The sequence below is a fragment of the Rhyacophila brunnea genome, unplaced genomic scaffold, assembly GCF_057557595.1.
Source record: "Rhyacophila brunnea isolate RB1 unplaced genomic scaffold, BYU_Rbru_1.0 scaffold_20, whole genome shotgun sequence".
Taxonomy (NCBI): domain Eukaryota; kingdom Metazoa; phylum Arthropoda; class Insecta; order Trichoptera; family Rhyacophilidae; genus Rhyacophila; species Rhyacophila brunnea.
Window position 1 is genome coordinate 29,254,150 of NW_028232860.1, and position 20,550 is coordinate 29,274,699.

The 20,550-nt window shown below is 32.4% G+C and overlaps 2 protein-coding genes across 5 annotated transcripts in view; one reads left to right on the forward strand and one right to left on the reverse strand.

Annotated features, from left to right (window-relative positions):
• LOC147071498 (UDP-glycosyltransferase UGT5-like) overlaps window positions 1-4,882 on the forward strand; it is a 31,718-nt gene extending 26,836 nt beyond the window's left edge. For all 4 annotated transcript variants that reach the window (XM_085948152.1, XM_085948151.1, XM_085948149.1 and 1 more), the window contains exons 5-6: window positions 1,818-2,037; window positions 4,378-4,882. In XM_085948152.1, coding sequence (XP_085804278.1) covers window positions 1,818-2,037; window positions 4,378-4,666 — 509 coding nt within the window. In that variant the 3' untranslated portion in view covers window positions 4,667-4,882. The remainder of the gene's footprint in view (window positions 1-1,817; window positions 2,038-4,377) is intronic.
• Window positions 4,883-6,735: 1,853 nt separating this feature from the next.
• Naa40 (N-alpha-acetyltransferase 40) overlaps window positions 6,736-20,550 on the reverse strand; it is a 73,200-nt gene continuing 59,385 nt past the window's right edge. Inside the window, exons 4-5 of the mRNA XM_085948154.1 lie at window positions 12,000-12,158; window positions 6,736-9,297 (exon numbers count right to left, since the gene is read on the reverse strand). Of these exons, the coding sequence (XP_085804280.1) occupies window positions 9,117-9,297; window positions 12,000-12,158 (340 nt within the window). The 3' untranslated portion in view covers window positions 6,736-9,116. The remainder of the gene's footprint in view (window positions 9,298-11,999; window positions 12,159-20,550) is intronic.

Genomic DNA, 20,550 nt, shown 5'->3' on the forward strand with positions numbered 1-20,550 from the left:
TGGTCGAAAAAAGAAAAAAAAATTATAACACTAAAAAATCGAGAAACTCAATGTGACGAAACCAGATAAATGCATAAATACTAATCAGTCTCATCAAACGAACTTGTCACCATTTCTGTCCTTCACTATACCAACTTTACAACTGGGGAGAAAGGGAGAGCAATGACAGTTGAATGTATCACGGCTCGACATACGTGTATTATGCTATCTCGCTCGCGCGCATTTAATGTCAACTAGCGAGTCGCGATGATGTCTTTGTATGTAATTTCCAGACTATATAATTGAGGAGCAAACATTCAAAAAGTGATTTGTCACACATTTTGAAAAATGCCGTTTATTGTCAATTCTGATAGTCCATATTGAAATCTATGAAAGGAAACCAGAATCAGTGTTCAAAGCTAAGCTAAGAAACCAGAATCAGTGTTTGCTATAAAAAATTAATCCTAAAAATGATACATTCAAGCAAATCATGATTTCTCCAGCACTCGATTTCAATCATACAATGTTTTGTCCTATTAACCAATCACAGCGTAGGAGCCTCCATATTGCATATGTGACTAATCACATTTTTAACGGTAACTGTGAGCTGTTACTTCAGTGACAGTATTGTTTAAAAAGGTTGTGTTTTTAACAAGACATTAATAAAATTTAATTTATTATAACAATTTACGATGCAAGAAGACAGTGAGGACCATATCGAAGTTGGCCAAGCCAATATTGGCTCTAGAAAAAAGATTTCTACATGTGGGAAACGATCTGAAGCAAAAAAAAGATATTCTATACCACATTTTTATACCTGGACAGAAGAAAAAACTGGGAAAGTATGGATTTCCAAGGGAAAAAATTACTTTGACTGTTTTGTGATGGTTGCATTGCACAAATGCTAAGAAAAAAGCAAACTCTTTTGACACCGGAGGAATAACAAGAAGTGTATAAACGAATCGGCCCAGAAAATGTGCTGGGTGAAAACTGGAACATAGTGGACACTAAGTCGCTGAATAAACTGTATAAAGACTTCCCATGCATTAGTGATTTACAACGATTATCACTAAAAGTAGAAATAACACCACGTGGCCAAAAACGTGTACTGGTGAAAGGAAATACAAATTTTCATTATATTAGCGATAGCCCGGAAGAATACAGTTACTTGGTGAAGAAAGGTATATCTTATTCACATTTGCAACGAGTGCAACCAGACACGTTGCCCTTATCACACATTTTATATCAAAAGAGAAGAAAAATGATGGAAAAGTAATGTTTGGCGACTGGAAGAATCTCGGAGATGGAGGACTAGAATGGTCCAAAAAATACGTTTTGATGAACCATCGGCCAATATAGAAGAGCAGGAGGTCATATGTGACTGTGTGGAGCCAGAACCTTTTACTATTTAACAATCTGTACATAATATTATACAATATGCTCCCTAATACATTTTATTTAAATAATATATGATATAAATGAAATGCCTTGATTTTCAATCAAATAGTGTTTTGTCCACAAGTTTCATGCAAATCGTGTTTTGTCCAAATTTCAAATCAAAAAATGAACCACTTCCGCGAGTTTTAGATTATACAAAATAACAGGATTAAAATTCTTTCCTTAAACAGTTTTATAATAAAAAAAACCATTTTGAGTACATAAGCTAGGTTATTAATTTATACAATATGTTTTTTGTGATTATCTCAGCTCAACATCTGTGTGACAAATCACTTTTTGAATGTTTGCTCCTCAATTGTAGCTCAATCAAAAAACTTTAATTCAAAATGGAAGTTATCACACCAAAATACAAAATCCTAACATCATTTTTCATTTCATAGGTCACCCAAATACAAAACTGTTCATTGGGCATGGAGGTTTGTTAGGATTACAGGAAGCCATATATTGCGGCGTCCCTATATTGGGAGTGCCCATGTTTGCAGATCAGAGACAGAACTTGGCGATGCTCGATGAGAAGGGTGCCGCTGAAGTTTTAGAGTATCCAGATATTAATGACGTGACGCTGTCCACACTGGTGAATAGGATACTTTATAATGATAGGTAAGATAAACATTTGGACATTGATAAGGGTGTAGTATGAAGAAATATTGTTCTAACTTGCGGTAGTATGCACCGGTTTATGTGTAATGACCATGGCCCCCACATCCTGAACCGGGCCCCCATGCTAGGATCTTTGGTGGGTAGTTCATTTGTTTACCGGCAGGTTCGCCACTGCGCAGGCGCAGATATCGAACAAGCCTACTGTCACGTGAAAATTCATAAGCTTCTGAACTTCTTTAATCCATGCATGCAATTTTGCAACTTGCATGATAATATATTATGTTTACACATGCATTTTCTTGTTATGGCCGCGATAGTACGTACTGTCAGCAGTAAATCCATGCACGTGTAAACGAGGTATTAAATTTAGTACATGACACTACACTTGTGCACAGTTGTCATACATTAACGATGACGATGTTGAAGATTATGAAAAAACAGTCAAATTTCCAATATCATAAATAGAACAACTCCGCTCATTATATAAATTTTATTTATATAAATAAAAGGGAAGCTAAAATAGTGTATTGATTGATAGTACAGCTAATATGTAAAAAAAAAAAATTTCAAGCGTATTTTTGGAATTGTCATATTCCGTTTGATAGTTAAATTATTAAGTTTTTTTTCTCCTTCCTGATCAATTTTGCCAAGTGGAGTTAGCAGTTGCATAGTCTTATAATATGCAAGCCTCTGTTATACAAATTACTCCCCGGTCACTTTTATTTGTCATTATGGGTCGTCCATTCAGGGGCGGCTCTTCCTTAGGGTACCTAGGGGACAGACCCCGGTCCCCTCATCATCATTCTATAGTCAATATTCAATTGAATATTCATGTTATACGTTCCTACCATAATACATTGATTTTGTATACATTAATTTAATATATATTTTATTTGTACTGTTTGCCCATCCTCGATTCTTGTTTCTTGGCCCATCCCTAATGCTCTATGTGAGTTTTGGCTCTACCTACAAAGTACAATACAACGATACTTCTGGGGTCGAAATTCGGTGGCCCCTTTAAAATCAAAGCAATGTTTATATTATGAGATGCTATTTGCGATTGCCAGTTATGATTCTCAAAATTCATAAGGAAGCTGAACAATGCGTACATCTGTAGGCCGTTTTGCACGTGCTATGCACATTTTGAAAAATATTAGATTTAAAATATTAGATTAAAAACCGATTGCCAAAGTAGCTTGATTTCGAAGAATGCTAATGAGTAGGTATTCAAATGACCAATAGTTTAAATTTGTAGCTATTAGTATGTCACACCGTAGTATATTGGATAAAATGCGCCGGTTGGGGCGTTTACTCGTAGGAGATGCAGGGTTCGATTCCCGGCCGGGTGGCTTACTTTTTTCAAACGAAGATTTTTTCTATTGGTTATAACATAGGTACTCTCTCAGAAAGTGTTTTTCTAAATTATATAATGTTCAATAATCAGAATGATATATTCTTAAAATCTTGTGAATTATTCGTTTGAATAAAAAAAAATAGTTAATTATAATTTATAATATTATCTTGAATGATAATAACAAAGGGTAGGTATGTGCTATTTCAGATAATTAAATCAATATTAATTTGTATTACCTAAATATTAATTATTGTAATATACTAGTTGTGGATAGTTGAATTTCACGTTAGTAAAATAATTTTGATAAATAATATTAGGTATTATCATGAATGAGGTGGTTCATTTATTGAAATATAAGTTCAGTACATTGACATTTGAAGACAAACTAGAAGTGAAACTATTAGGACCTCACCAACCAGTCAGTTTACCAAAAAACATGGTTGACGGCGAGTGTATCCTTCAAAAGACTATTTTGTTTTTCTTGCAGCAATAAGATTCTTTCGAACGCAGGAAGCATATGCAGATGAAGTAATAGTTACAAAAGATATGTTTTTTTACGCTTTGATTAATATTGATTAGGTAGGTACTTATTAGATATTTCACGCCATCTGACCCCACTTACCAAAAGATGCTAGAGCCGCCACTGCGTCCATTGATAGTCACACAATTTTCAGTATATTTTAAAGCCCCCATCATCAGACTTCATCACAAAAATCTTTTACCTCCCTATCTAAATTACGTCACATTTTGTTAGTTCCTCCCCTATCCGTTAAAAACAAATTATTTAAAGATTATTGATTTTAGTAGGGTACTCATGAAATTTTGTTATATTTTCTACAACCTCCGTTATCCCCTTCGACACACATTATATTATACTCTCTCCCCACCCCTCACGGTGTGATGTCATAAATAAACAGACGACCCCTCAACAGTAACCCTTTGAGAAGTTTTTGTCAGCAATAAAGAAATTTCTTTCACTTTTCCAGCTACGATATAAATGCAAGGCAACTGTCTGAGCTATTCAGAGATAGACCCCTAACAGCAATGAACACTGCCATCTATTGGATAGAGTATGTATTAAAATACAACGGAGCCATTCACCTCAAGGCAACAATCACGGAATTGGTTTGGTATCAACGAATGCTGCTAGATGTCACCGCGCTCGTACTTATTTTTCTTTCAGTGGCAATTGTAATTATGTCTTACGGCTTACGGGAGCTGGTGACTAGAGTAAAATCACAATGGTACGATGAAAATAAATACAAAGATGATTGAGCTCAATTATTGTGTATATATATATATTTGTAATAAACGGACAAAGATAAAATATATGTTAACATTAATTTCATTTATTTCAGATGTTCAGTTAATTTTATATAATATTGCAAAAATATAACTAAAATATTTTCAGTGTGTTAAAAATGGGTATTATTTTATAGCTTAATGTAGGCATTGTAAAATAATAAAGTTTATGTTGATCGGTGAGAAAGTAATGAATATTAATTATTTATAACCTTTCTATACATTATTTTTACACACAACTATTTGTAACAATAACATTAACTCTTAAAATGTCCACGGATAAAATGCTTATGTCAGAGTAATACGACAACCACTTTATAAAGATAGTCAGCAGTCTTAAATACAATTTTCTCCTACTTAAAATATTATTATGTAAATGACGTCTTAAAAAATATGAGACTACGGTGTGAGATTTTTTTCGTTTAATCGAGTCAAAAAATATTTCCTCTTACATTATCGGCAGCCTATAAGTAAAGCCCGTGAGAGATGTGAGGTGATAGTTGTCGTCTCGCGTCTATCAGAGGCTTTATAAAGCTTTGGTACTATAGATTGAAAAACATTCTTAATCCTTATATAATTAACCTACATCAACGATTCTTTCAAAACAAAACACAAGAAATACCATTTATCTAACAGTTCCATGAAACCGAGTTATTGTAGCGGTAATTGGCCATATAAATCTCTTATGAACTAAACCACATTTTCTGTGGAAATCACAGATTCTTAAATAGAAAGTCAATTATTTTCAAATATGATTTCGTCATTGTGGGATAGTTCAGAAAAGTTTTAAACGGACTAGTTGTAATTGAGGTGCTGATGGTAGAAGAAATATAGAGCACCGGTCGTGACCAAATTGAGTAAATCGACTACAAAATTGAATACAGTTTACAATATTCAGAAAACCTATGAATATTTCTTCCATTATTTCTGTTTTAAGGAGGACATGTCATCAGACCAAAACACATTACATCCGTTGCTAGGATAATAATAACAACATCTTATATCATGGGATTTAATCCAATGTTAGGAATAAAATATTTTTTGTTTAAAGTAGTTTCATGTTTAAATTCTGTTTAACGTGTAAATTGGTATGTAATGATGTAAAAACTGCTGTTAACTAATTCTTATGTTATGTCACTTGTACTTCTTTAATCCTCTGCGCCTTAACGAATCACAATAAGAAAGTATGAACGCCGAGTCAATTTTATTGATTCAAACACCAGCGCTACCGGTAGCAGCCGATGATTTAGTTTTTTTGAAAAATGCCTACAATCTGAACTAAAAAAATCTATTCGGCATGTTATTTTAGTTGATAAACATCTATAACTCACACAGAAGGCTGAAGTTGTTTGTAATTATACAATTTTTTAGTAACTAACACAAATAATGATTTAGACTTTCTTGATTCGTGTTGTTTTGCAGAAGTGATTTTACGAATAACAAATACACATAGTTATCACGCTTTAGAAAAATTATGCGGAGCGCAGTGCACACACATGATGTTATGGTAGCCGCCACTGAACACTACATATTTGTATACTCACCGTCCTTACGATAATTGGATTTCATAAAAATGATATTCGCTGCACGTTATTGTCATCTCTTAGGTATCAGAGCGATAATAAAATTGGTTATTACATAATATTCATAATATAAAAAAAAAGTGACAATTATTGGTCAAATTTATACAATATCTATTAATGTAGTTGAAAATTTTGACTCAAATTCTATTTAGTATCTTGCTAAAAAAATTTAATGAAGAACTCATATTACTATATATACTTAATGCAGTATTTTTCTATAATCCTTCAAAATATGTATTTCTTTATATATACGAGGGTGGGTCAATAAGTCCTTAGAAAAGCCGACAGGTGGCGCGACTAGTACTGCAAGCGGTTTGTTTTCATGCAGCGGCACTACCGATTCAGTATGCTGCGAAGTTTCAATCAGATTGGTCGGGTTGTTGTGTGTTTCTCGTACATTTAAAAAAAAAATTTGCTTGTGGAAAATGGAAAAATGGAAAATGGAGAAAATTGAGTTTAGAGTTGTTATTAAACATTTTAATATAAAAGGGTTAACAGCAAAGGAAATAAAAAATGAGTTGGATTTAGTTCACGGCATATCTGCTCCTTCACTTGCAACTATTTATAACTGGTTAAATGAATTTAAACGTGGTCGTACATCAACAAAGGATGAACCACGCTCAGGACGTCCTGTAGAGGTGACTACACCAGAAATGATCAATAAAATCCACGATATGGTGTTAAGTGACCGAAGATTAAAGTTGAGTGAGATAATTGAGGTTACAGGGATCTCAAAAGGTAGCGTCATTTCTATTTTACATGACAAATTGGGAATGAAAAATATTTCTGCAAGATGGGTGCCGCGTTTGCTCACAGTCGACAATAAACGCAGTAGGGTGGTGGCCTCTAAAGCCCTGTTGTCGCTCATGCAACGCAATCCGGATGAATTTTTTCGTCGCTTTGTGACTGTAGATGAAACATGGATACACCACTATACTCCCGAGACGAAAGAACAGTCAAAGCAGTGGATTGCGAAGGCAAACCATGTCCAAAGAAGGCGAAAACCGTAAAATCAGCTGGTAAGGTTATGGCTGCTGTATTTTGGGATGCACGTGAAATTATTTTCGTTGACTATTTGGAAAAAGGAAAAACAATAACAGGGGATTATTATGCATCTTTATTGGACCAGCTAAAAAACAAAATTGAAGAAAAACGGCCTCATTTAAACAGGAAAAAAATCCTCTTTCATCAGGACAATGCCCGTGTTCACACATGTTTACGATCAATGGCTAAAATTGAAGAATTGAAGTTCGAATTGGTCGACCACCCACCGTATTCGCCAGATTTAGCCCCCAGTGACTTTTTCCTTTTCCCAAACTTAAAAAAATGGCTAAGTGGACAACGTTTTTTTTCAAATGAAGAAGTCATCGATCGGAAAAATGCTTATTTTGAGGACCTTCCGAAAACTTATTTTTCTGACGGTTTAAAAAAAATTGAGAAACGTCTAACCAAGTGTATTGAGCTCCAAGGAAATTATGTTGAGAAATAAAAAAAAATACAAAAATAAAACCTGTTTTAATGCTTTTTTCTAAGGAATTATTGACCCACCCTCGTATATCTAATAGAAAAAATTCAATCTAACTGATTAATATAGCCAAAACTTCTAATTTTTTTATAAAAAAGGACAAATGAGGCGCCTATTTCCATATACCAATAAGTCCACATATCAATATTTACGATAAATAACTTTTTGTATTTCAAATGTAAATGTTTGGTTTTAACGTTGCTTTCATTTTTCCATTGTATTGTATTTTCAAATTAGAACAATATGCCCATTTTTATCAACCCTTAATTGCAATCTCGTCAGCATTTATCTGTATTATTTTAATTAATCTGTTTCTATAAGTTGATAAGTTATACTACGTCAATAAATTGCTTATGCGTTATGTAGCCGATTTTTGGGCACATAAGACAACGAATGACAGGTGTCAAATGGATAGTACTGTAAACAGAAATCGAGTAAATAAACATAGTAATGAAAATCATTTCTCAACCAAAATTGTATTGATTACCGATTATCTATGCAAACACGAAAGACTAGCTGTTTTAAAAATGAATTCGTACCATTAAAACGGGTTTGACATTGTACGTATGTATCACCTGATGTAGTGTCTTAATATTTAATAATAATGTTGAGGATACTGTATTTGCAGCGTGTACATTTATCCAAATAAACCACTGATAAAGTAACCATTAAATTATTTAAAAATAATCGTAATCATACTGTCTTCATCATAATATGTTGATCAAAAATTATTTAAAAAACCTACGGACAATCTGATTTAAAAAAAAAATGGAATCACTTTCAATCGCCAACAGCATGTTATTAATTATTTTACTGAACTATCAACGCAGACATAGGGTAACTTAACGTTAGTTTTGCGTAAAATCGGCATCTTTGCCCTATGGCCCTAAGTTTTTCAAAATTTTTTTCATACACTTGGCGGCTTTTGAAAGATAATATATATATCATTGCATATCGTGTCGATTTACACATTTAATTTGTACATAATTTTTGTTAGATTTTAGCCTTATGTGGACTTGGGAATAGACCCCTCAAATGTAAAATATTTTTAAAACTAAGAGAATGAATTTTAGCTACAGTCTATTTATTGCTTATACCAAGAGGTCGATAAAGTCGATTTTTAATGCGTCTAAAAAAGGAAATGATATAATAATTATCATTTATGTCCTGTTATACTTATCTGAAAGAAATGTATGATGAAATAGCTGGACAGGATGACATAAGATCATGTTTATTGGCTCGCTTATCTGTCCTTCGGCGATAAAATTAATAAATGTTTTTGTTTTGGTAAACAAAATCGTCAATAATCCGCCTTTCAGTGGTGGTGTCCTCCCTGGCAACACTGATGCGCCGACGGCAGCAGGGGATGCGCGGCTTTGGCTGCCGGCTTGGCTGCCACCACCCCAGAGGGCCGGCTAATCCTGGGATTGGGCTTGCTCAGGATCTCGTATGGCACGTCTTCCTCATCATCGGGATTCGTCTCGTCCAGTGTATATCTGATGAAAAAAGTTTATATCGTATTAATTAAATCAACTTAATGAGATCACAGTATCCATGGACCGAACAACATTTTCAGGAATCGAGAATTTCAATCGCCGTCTGCCGGTAAAAACCTTAAAACTAAAATGGCGATCGCCTGAAAATACCGATTTGTGGAATTTATTTACTTTGGTAAGTAACAAAAATATTGGTCCACGTTACTTTGAAAGTTTTGAATATAGGGCCATTGCATTGGTTGACAATATTTTTAAGAGAAAAAATCTAAATTCTTAACAATATGATCCGAGCAATAGATAGATCCACCGCTGGATAAAAGCCTACCTTAACTTCTTCCACAATTTTCGGTCCCTAGCTTTTCATTCTCACGTATATCCGTCGAACCTAATTTCAGTTTGGCAAAAACATGGCACACCAGGGAACTCAGAAATAATGGGAACTGAAATACTTAACAGGTGTGGAATAACAGGCAACCAATTTCGAGTGTGGAAGAATATGGGATAAACTTAAACACGTGTCAAGAATACGTAATTCTAAGCTTGTCCTTCGCTCAATATTGCACTATTGCACATCTATAATGTGTGGTTCATTTTCGTAGGACACTCACATTCAAAACCCTGCGTCAAAATGTAGGGTATTGGGGTATAGCCTACCGGAATTCTATTTATTAATCTGTTATGTGTGGCACAATTAAAATAAAGCTTAACACTTGAGTCGAGTTGACATACAACTTGTTTAGACTCAACTAGAGATATCTGTCAAAGTGAAATCAAAAGTGTCAGACTGCTTGTCTGTGTTACTGTGATAATCAATACGATCAGAAATTATAAAGCACAATGCACACTGATAATCAATTTGCCTAACACAGAAATGCCAACAAAGTTGCATTACTACCACACAGGCGCGACTTTATTCTTAGCATTGAATCTCCAAAATACTCAACTGTCAAACTGCTGTATAAAATTTCTCGACGACGAAAAAGTGATAAATGTATTGATAATATTGGGTACATCCATCAATTAGATGCTATTCCCCGCTTGTTAGCCAGATTTTCTAGCATTCAACATTATTCATCAACGCTGTGTGTGCAATGATACATTTTAACAAAATTACATCGAAAAACAAAGTAAAAGCGTCGAGGATTGTATATGCGATACACCTTAGAACTTAACAAAATGTAACATTTTATCGAGTAATATTCGGTTCTGTCTGACAAATAAATTATTATAAATTAAACAGTTTATGTGATATTATATAGTCACTAAGATGTATTGAATCTCAAATTATAATCATTTATTGAAATAATAATATTTATCATAATTTTACTGCAGAATTCATTAAATTAATTAAACATATTTCAGATGACAACAAAATTTGTCATGGGTAAAAAGATGTCAGAGTCGATTATCTATCTGTTTGACATAAGACGGTACTCGCGGGGGTTCGATACGATAAACTATCTATCACTCACGAGTGAAATAATTTTTCATTATCAAAATACGTTACATGTTTTCTTTGCATTTTTGACATGCCACATTCTTGTGTGATGTTTTTACATTTTACATGCGATGAAAAGCTGATCTTATTCAGAAGTAATTTATGTATCTATATCTCCATTAAAATACAATAAACAAAACACACCGATAATTGTATCTATCGAGGCGGGCATGACTGTGAAAGAACAAATCTTTATATTACCTGGACGAAACAATACCATTTTTATAAGACGGATGATAGTCATTCACCCAGAAAGTGTTTCTTCAATAAACGGAAAAGGTTAGGTGAAATAATTTGAGGTGATTGGAGATTGAAGATAGAGATCAACATCCTTAGCTTGCAGTAGACAGCCGGGGGAATGAAGATCCAAAGACAACGGACGTAAACTAGACATCGCGAACCCGACAAAAAAAAAATCTTACCTGATTAATAGGGACAGTTTGTTTCCAATCAGTGAGCTGAATTTTTTAATGGAAAGATATTTACGTTGTTACTAAGTTTAGGTACCGATTTCTATATTATATGCCTAATGATTCTCCTCGATTTGCCGCCCTTTGGGTAACTGCCGCCCCCAAGCGACGCTCAATCTGCCTACCCCCACGGGACGTCACTGGGTACCATAATGCCTTATGTATTGAATATACATAATATTTACACTTCAGCACATCTATTCTATATACAAGACCGCTATCAGCCGCTATCGAGGATAGTTTTTCATATTTTTGAATTGAAGTATTATAATTTCTACAATCAGTTAGTTGTAATTGTTACAATAAGTGCTATGTTTTAACAGCACCTAGCTGTGCTAACTTTTAGAGTGAGATAGACAGTTTTGACTGTTTAGACGGCTAACTTATTGTAACACTTATAATACGTCAATACAAACATAATATGATAAACTACCCTCGATAACCGCCGATAGCAGTCTTGAGTATAGAATAGAAATATATATACCTATTAAAAAAATATTTGAAAAAAATATGGTGCCAGACAGGAACCAAACCCGCATCCATCGGCTTCCAGCCAATATGCTTTACCAATAATTTATTGTTCAATAATGAAAGGAATATTACATTCTTAAATCTTGTGAATTATTCGTTGAATTAAAAAAAAAACATTTATTATGTATTGAATTTGAATGGGGCAGACCTCTAGCCCAAGCTGTCCAAAGTGAAAGTATGAAGAACTTAACAGTAGATTTTACCTTAGTGCCTTGAAAAATGCAACGGCAGACTTGTTGTTGAGTAGTACGGTCAGTATCACTTTCTTCATCTGGTTGGTAAAGGCGACCAGCTCCAACGCGTGAAGGAGGAAGCTTCCCAGCCCTCTGCGGTGCGTGCCAGTCTCCAATTGCAGCTCATAACTGAAGAAAACAAAACAATTACATCAGCAATCTATTACTATACTATACACTTTTGCATCTTACAACTCCCCAAACTATGTCATAGTGGTGTTGCCATATTTTTCTATGCTGATCATAAATACATGCTACCATGGATGACATCAACCACTTTTCAGGAATTGAAAGTTGTGGAGTCATCCATCACAGCAGTAATTCCCAAATATTTAATGTTTGGTGGAAACCTTGAAGTATTTTATACAATTTCGGAGAACTCCTTTCTGGGTGACACATATAATGGTCCAGAGGTGTAAATTACAAAAGAGAAGTATAAATGAAGAGGCAGTGAGTCAAAGACTCAAAATCTTGCATATTATTATTAATTTCAAATTTATATTTATACTACATTTTACTAATTCTGTGTGGTAAATATCTATGAACTGAAAAAAAATCTCAAAAATTCCATTATTCACATAATATATTTCTTCATTTTCCACCCTTTAATGTGCTGCCCTTAAACAATGCACGACATGCCTTCCTGCAAGGGACGCCACCGGCAATATGGTCAGTAAATAATAATTAACAAATAATTTAGGGAAATTATTGAAAAAATATTTATTTCCCACCCTTCGAATACAAATTATTTCAACATTTTCTAAAATTAATATGTAAAATTATATACGATTAAATAGGTGCACTTAAAAATAAAATATAATACTGCAACAAATCAATACTTTCCTGCAACGTAAGTGTGAAAAATTTATATTATTTGACAGAAGCAAAATAAACCATGCATAGTAGGCGGCGATGATCATTACAACAAAACAAAAACAGAAGTAGGTATTTCAACAACTTTGACACGATCGAGCAATTTAAGCTTAACTAAATCAAATGAAAATTATTCATTATTTTAAAATAGGGGAAATTATTTACCATTGTTTTACTTTATTTAAAAAAAAAAATCAAATTGTACAATTGCGCAAGGTTTTGCGGAATTCTGTTTGGACACCACTGCATTATTGTATTAGTGACCAGACCTCTGAAATGTAATATAAACACAACCATAGGGGTTTAAATTCAACGTAACATGTCAGAAGTAAAAAATAAATAGGTAGATAGGTACTCTTTCAAATGGATCCTTTCGATTCAGAACCAGTACCATTAGAACCATCAGAACCAGTTACCTTGTTCAAATAGTTCAAGTTTTGTAAAATTAAAACAAACACGCAGGGTGTTAAACTCAATAAAGTGCTTGATAAAAATCAAATCTGAATCAAGTTGTATGCCGTAATTCAATTTCAATTCGTATGATAAACGAAAAATAATTAAACCGGACGATTTTTAAGTTATATAATATGATCAGATGTGCGTGTGTTATTAAAAATCATCGAAATTTATCTACGCTATGTGCCAGTTTTCAAATTTAATATTACTTAATTATATAACAAATAATAATTGTAAAAAATTATCACAGCTTCAAGGACCAATGGAATAATCGTAGCCGATTTGTCTCAATGAAAAAAAATGTCAACACACAGTTCAAAGAGGCAAGACAAAGTTCAGTAAATTGCTAATACAAAAAAAATAATGATATATAATAACATTTTGAGAAAAGACAGATTCACAAGAAGGTAAAGTGACGTTTCTACAAAAGCAACTGAAACCCTTCATTTGAGACAGTGATTTTCAACCAAGGTTATGCTAAACATGTCAGAGGTTCTGCGAGATCTTGCAAAAGTTTTAAAAAGAAATAAAAATACTATAAGACATACCTATTTCGTTTACGATGAGAGCATATAAATAATAAAATACTATAGGTGCCTTCAAATAATATAATAGGTATCCTATTTATTACGTCCATAAATATAATGTCGAACAACTTAATGTCATTGCGAACAACCCATGGAGGAAAAGCGACAAGCTATGTCGTAGGTACAGTAAAATTGTGGACAATGTGGAAATACCTATGTTAAAATAACTTGTGTATCCGAAAATGTGTCATTTGAAGTGAAGGAAATAGTTTATTAAAAAATCGTAGATATTAGTAATTATTATGTTGGCCGACAATTGCCGAACGATGACGTGTCGGCTTATAATATCGTGGGTCCCGGGTTCAAATGCCGTATCCGGAAAAGTCATATTAATTGTCAATATGTGTTTGGATCATATTTACGTACGTTCACGATAGCCAAGCGGTGACGTATCGACTTATAATATCGTGGGCAACTTCCGGGTCTGGCAAAATCTCATTTCATTTTTTCAATACGTGTTTGCACCAGACTATCGACCTAAGAGGTTGATCAAGTTGTTAACATCCATTTCTCTTAAAAACAAAATATCTCTTAATACAACCACCATCCAGTGAAGGCCCACATGATCATCTTGTGATTAAACAAGGTGATGTAATGTAGTGTATTTACTAATCCTATCAGAGCGCCCCGAGTAAGTGGGCAGATCATACGTTGCATAGGGGCAGAAAATTAAGAAAGAGATGCGTATAATACAACTGTTGAGAATAGATTACTAATGATAATAAATTTTTGTATGTATTAATCAATATTTAATGATTTTCTTAGTGTATATACCTACGTTTAATTTAGACACGTAGGTATAACTGATTACATGTGGTAGGTAATAAATTTACATTAAAAAATACTAATAGTGGGCGGCGGCATTTTGAGTTCGATTAAGGGCGGCATTTTATCAATGTATGCCACTGCCAACAGGGCCAACTGTTTAGCACGAGTTTTTTTGTAATCTACTCTCTGGACATACTGTAGCAACCACATAGTGGATCTTCGAGATTTTACAAAATGTTCCAACAAAAAAGGTTGGTCTTTAAATCTTAAACACATAGCACAGCACAATCTGGCTAGGAGTATGTTGGTGATATCATTACCTCGATTCAATTAAAAATTTAGTTGCTTTTTATTGGCGATGTTTGAAAATTCTCAGATAGCGTTATAATATTATAATATAAATAATTTGCATGCGTCAGACACGGATCAGCGAAAGGTGTGAGGTTTGAATCCTACTCAATCTAATGTCTTCTTTATGTTTTTTCTAATAGATATGCTATTGATTTTTTTCAGAATTATCCAACATTCTTAATCCTTGTGCATATTCTGTATTTAAAAATAATTACAAGATAAAAATAACTTTTTATATACTTGCAACGTTTTTAAATTTTCTGTTGAATCATACAAACTTGACTTGACTAGCTTAAACGATCAAAAAAATTGTACTTGATAAAAATAATACTGAAATGTCATATTGATTTCCATAGTGACGCACGTATATATTAATATTAATAATTTAGTTGCTAGGACTCACTTAGCAACCAATAATAGTTTTACTTTTTACGGATTTCTTCCGAAATAACTTTTCATACAAAACAGAATTAGCTGAAAATGAAATCAATGGCTGAAAGTATTAAAGAAATGCTTTGGCATCGTGTTCTGATATATTCTAAAAGTTTCAAATGTCTAGCTAGTCGGGAAGTTAGTTAAAAATCGATTGCAAGATTTGTACCGGATAAATAAAAATACGAGCTAAGAAAAATGTTCTAATATATTATATATAAGTGTAAATACTGAAATCGACCACTATCAACAAGTTGAGAAAACACACCGCCAACCAATAGTAACTATAAATGTCAGTGGCGAAGACTCCATACTAGGCGATTATTTAAAGCCTACCTTCTTAAGAAAAATATTTTTTAATTGCATATTGACATATTTATATACTTAATCACTTCATTATTTTATGTTATATAACAATAATTTATTTTGCCAACGAGATCGCATATGTAGGAATGTATTACAGTATTACACAGTTTACAAAACAACTGCAAAGGTATTAAAAAAAACCACAGCGCGCCGCGCCGTAAATTAAATAATAAACGCCGCGCCGCGACTTCTCGGTAAATAAATTTCCGATTATGTTTGGAATAATTCTGAGTTTTTTTCGTATGGACTTTACGTCTCGTAACCTCAGCAAGTCTGCTGATTTGTACGAAATGAGGCAAGCTCCTTTCGCAGAGCCTAAAACATTCGCGCATAATATTGTTGTCACGACTGCGCACTTTGTCCAAAATCATTAATAATTAGATAATTAAAATAATAATTTCAACGGCGTTTAATCGAATATTAATAAATAAGTAAGTATAGATTGTTTTTAAAAATAAAAATAAATTTTATCTAATGATTTTTGATGCGTATACATGTTTTGAAAAATACGTAATTTAAACACATCGCTCATTTTTATGTCGTCAATGAGTTTTTGAAGTTTCATTGAATTAGTGTGTCGTTATCATTTATTAGTGTGTGCCTATTCATTAGTAGTAAATATCGTACTATTCTCGTAAGTATACCTGACAAGTGTGCTCTTTTTATCATATCTCCACAGCCTACCTCTTTCCAAAAGTCACCCTTCGCCACTGATAAATGTATGGCTTATTAAAGATAAGGAAGAGCTAGAATAAAAACTGTGAGGTGATTAAATACATACCTACAATTGAGTTGATCCATGAAAATTATAATAGCTTGCTTATTTGAGTAAATTGGGAGCCATATAGAGAAAATTGCTTGCACGTTGACTATAATGATATGATGATGTATATGAGATAGTACCCACAACAGGCAATCAATTATAATTACTATGAAGTAATTATTATTCTGAAGAATATCCGTTAATTAGAGATGTCATTTGGTAAACCAAATTAATGAATGCAATCATCTATTGTAATTGCCAATAAGTCATATTATCTATTATCAACCACGCCATGGTACAGGTTGGAACCGTACATACGATTTGTTCAATTATTTTGGCATGCATGTAACTATCGTGATTTGGCCATCTTTGATGGCTAGATGTAGTATTTAAATAATATATAATGGATGTTAAAACTGAATTATTGTACATTGATAATAAATATTCTTTCACTGGTGAATTCTAGTTGTGATTGGTTAAAACCGGTTGCATATAATGACATTTCAAGAGACTAGTTTTTAACAATGTTATCGACATTTTAGGTAACTGGGTTTCAGTAAATATTGACAAATAAAAGATAAATTGACATTTTGTTTGAGTTTTAATACTCAATCAAATAAAATTAATCCGGGTTACCACCTTAGGTATATAACCACTTTAAAATGTAAATACATACTAACTACCCGGAACAACTCTCTATGGGAGCAAATATTATGGTGTAGTGTGAGCTTTTCTAATGAAAAATAAAGTTGACATAATAGAATTTTCAAGATTTGTTTTGCATGTTTGTCATTTACATATAGCATTTTTCTTTACACAAGGTATATGTTAAAATTAGTAAATTAAGTTAACAATGTTTAATTTCTTTTATTGTGTGAACTGTCAATTCATGGTGGAAATGCATTGTATAATTAATTTAATTTAATAAAAGGCATATTTGTATAGTACTTTTTCCACAGAGGGACATTTTCAACTAAAGGCGGACGAAACCGGTCCAGATATAATTAATAAAAGTAGAAAAAGTACTACTTATAAAAATGTGCGTTTTATTAAATTAAATTAATAATAATTACAAGACAAAAAGAACTTTTTATGTACAACTTTTTAAATTTTCTGTTGAATTATTATGCTCAATATGCTCAAACTTGTTCTTGATATGAAGTAAATAAAAAAACAAACAAACAAACAAATATAGAATACTGAAATGTCATTTTGATTTCCATAGTAACGCACGTATATATTAATAATTTAGTTGCTAGGACCACCCACTTAGCAACCAATAATAGTGGATTGGATTACGGATTTCTTTCGAAATAACTTTTCATACAAAACAGAATTAACTGAAAATGAATTCGATTCTACTTAAAGATGGCTAAAAGTATTAAAAGAATGCATTGGAATCGTGTTCTGATATATTCTAAAAATTTCAAATGTCTAGTTAGTCGGGAAGTTAGTTAAAAATCGATTGCAAGATTTGTACTGGATAAACAACCACCGGACAGATAAGATTACGACCTAAGAAAAACGTTGTAATAATAATGATTAATGTGCGACTTCACACGCATTTTTGATAAATGGCAATTCTTATAGATATATTATATATATATATATATATATATATATATATATACTGGCGAAAAAGTGAATAAAAATGTATTTATAAGCCTACAGAAATTCTCAGAGTATGCAAGTTGTTCTGATATGTTTTTAAATTCGTAGCAATCACTAAACAAATATAATATATAAGTACATTTTAAAAATGACACTTTCTGAAATGGAAAATAAAATAAGTATTCGTTTTGTGTTTGATTTTCTTCAAATATTCTATAAAATGAGTGGATAATAAATAACATGCATTGTCATTTCTTACATTTTATATTATTGTATAAAATGAGTGGTTTTTGAATGTGGAATACATATAAACATATCCGAAAATATTCATTACGAATTTAATAAATGTAATATTATACCTATACTATAGCACAATTATTCCAAATTACTAATGTATTACTAATATAATAAAATCGAGAGTGCTAAGCCAAAAACCGTTCACTAATACTTTACCTTTGTAGTCTTGATAATGGTGTGACAACCGAAATACCTATCGACTAATGAACTGACACGTAGAATTTATGAATCGAAATGGAATTATACCCAATAAATGCTAAATCAATTAATAAAACAATTTTCGTGTATCTTCATACTTTGGTTTCGTATCATCACAATAAAAAATACATACGGTGCACATCAACAAATTATTGCGTCTTTCTTGCTGAATTCCTGTCCGGAAAATGTACGTATGCAGTTCGCCGTGAGCTTTTGTATCGGTAAGAGTACACCAGAATATAGGGGAAAGACAGAAGAAAATTGACAAGTTAGAAATATAATACATAATATAGTTATATAGTTTGAATATTAAATTATTAAAAATCAAGAAAGACATCTTATATAAGTAGGTACTCGTAATCAAATATCTGAAAATAACTATGGCGTTATCAGATATTTGATACTGATCAATATCAAATCTTATTGAATCTAATTGGGACATTACTGTCTCTAAATAAAATATAATATCTAAAATCAACGCAAGATATTTTTTGTAAAACCAAGAACAACGCGTCATTTGGTCTCAATGCTATACTGCTATTATAATACAATTACAAAAGCTCACGGTAAAAATGTATACGGTGAACTGGATACGTACAATTTACGTGTAATCGGTAAATTTACACTAGAAAGGGGGTCGGATTTTCGAACACTGATTATGACGTTCAATACAACTGCCCCATTCATGAAATTAAATCAAATCGTTCTTTTTTTAAAATAAATAAACATAAACAGTTGGATGCATAAATTAGTAAATAAAATAAACTAATAATGACAACAAAGTTATTAACTTTTTAATTAGAGACAGAAAAACGAAGTGTGAATGGAATTTATATTTTTAAGGCACGCTTACAATGTTTTTGAAAAATACGCATTTTCGCATGAGATATTTAGGTCACTTAACTGCGGAAAAGGCTAATTAATATTAATACAAAAAGCAATATTGCAACCATGGCGTCAACATGAGGTCAAGACGTGATATATATTTTTTATGAACAATTTAGTTCAAAGATAATCATTTAAAAAAAAAAAAAAACGCTTAGGAGGGAGATGTTCCGCAAAATAAAATTAATGGAAAAATTAAAATATTATTATTTAACGCGTTGCTAAAAGGTTATCGCATGTAAACAAACACGAGAGCAATTTCATGACAGCATTTTTTCTTATTAAAACAATAACTAATTATATTATTATACTTTTAACAATCAATCTCTCTTTAACTGCGAACACCTCTTATGTGTAACAAATTTTACTCGAATATGTAATATGAAAGTCCAACTTCATTACGTTTTCACATCCGAGGTATTTCACATTTTTAATAAATTGAGACAATTAATTATTGTTGATGCGATTGTGATTTTTAATAATTAAAATTATTAAACTAATCTTCTACAGACATAACAGTGTTATGACCCCGGTTCTACGCATTCTTTAATAATGCCCGTGACATGACACGAGATATCACAAGTATTACCTGTGTTATATAACAATTACTAATTAGTAAATATCTATCTATTACGTTGTACAAAATACACAAAAATAATTAAGAAAACTATAAGAAAATACGGAAATATGACTCTAATTTTCTCTTGTACTGCTTACATTTTACATGAAATAGTAGGTGGTGAGTATGGTAAAAGAGACGGTTACGTGTAAACTGTACGTAAAATATTTCACCGTGGCACAGTTCGCCAGGAGCTTTCTTATCGGAAAGAGATGACTGTATAATATACGGTCTCCGATTTTATTAGATTCAATATGAACATCAATTCAATTTTCATAGCTGATTTTGGCTAAATTCATTAATTCAAGAATGAAA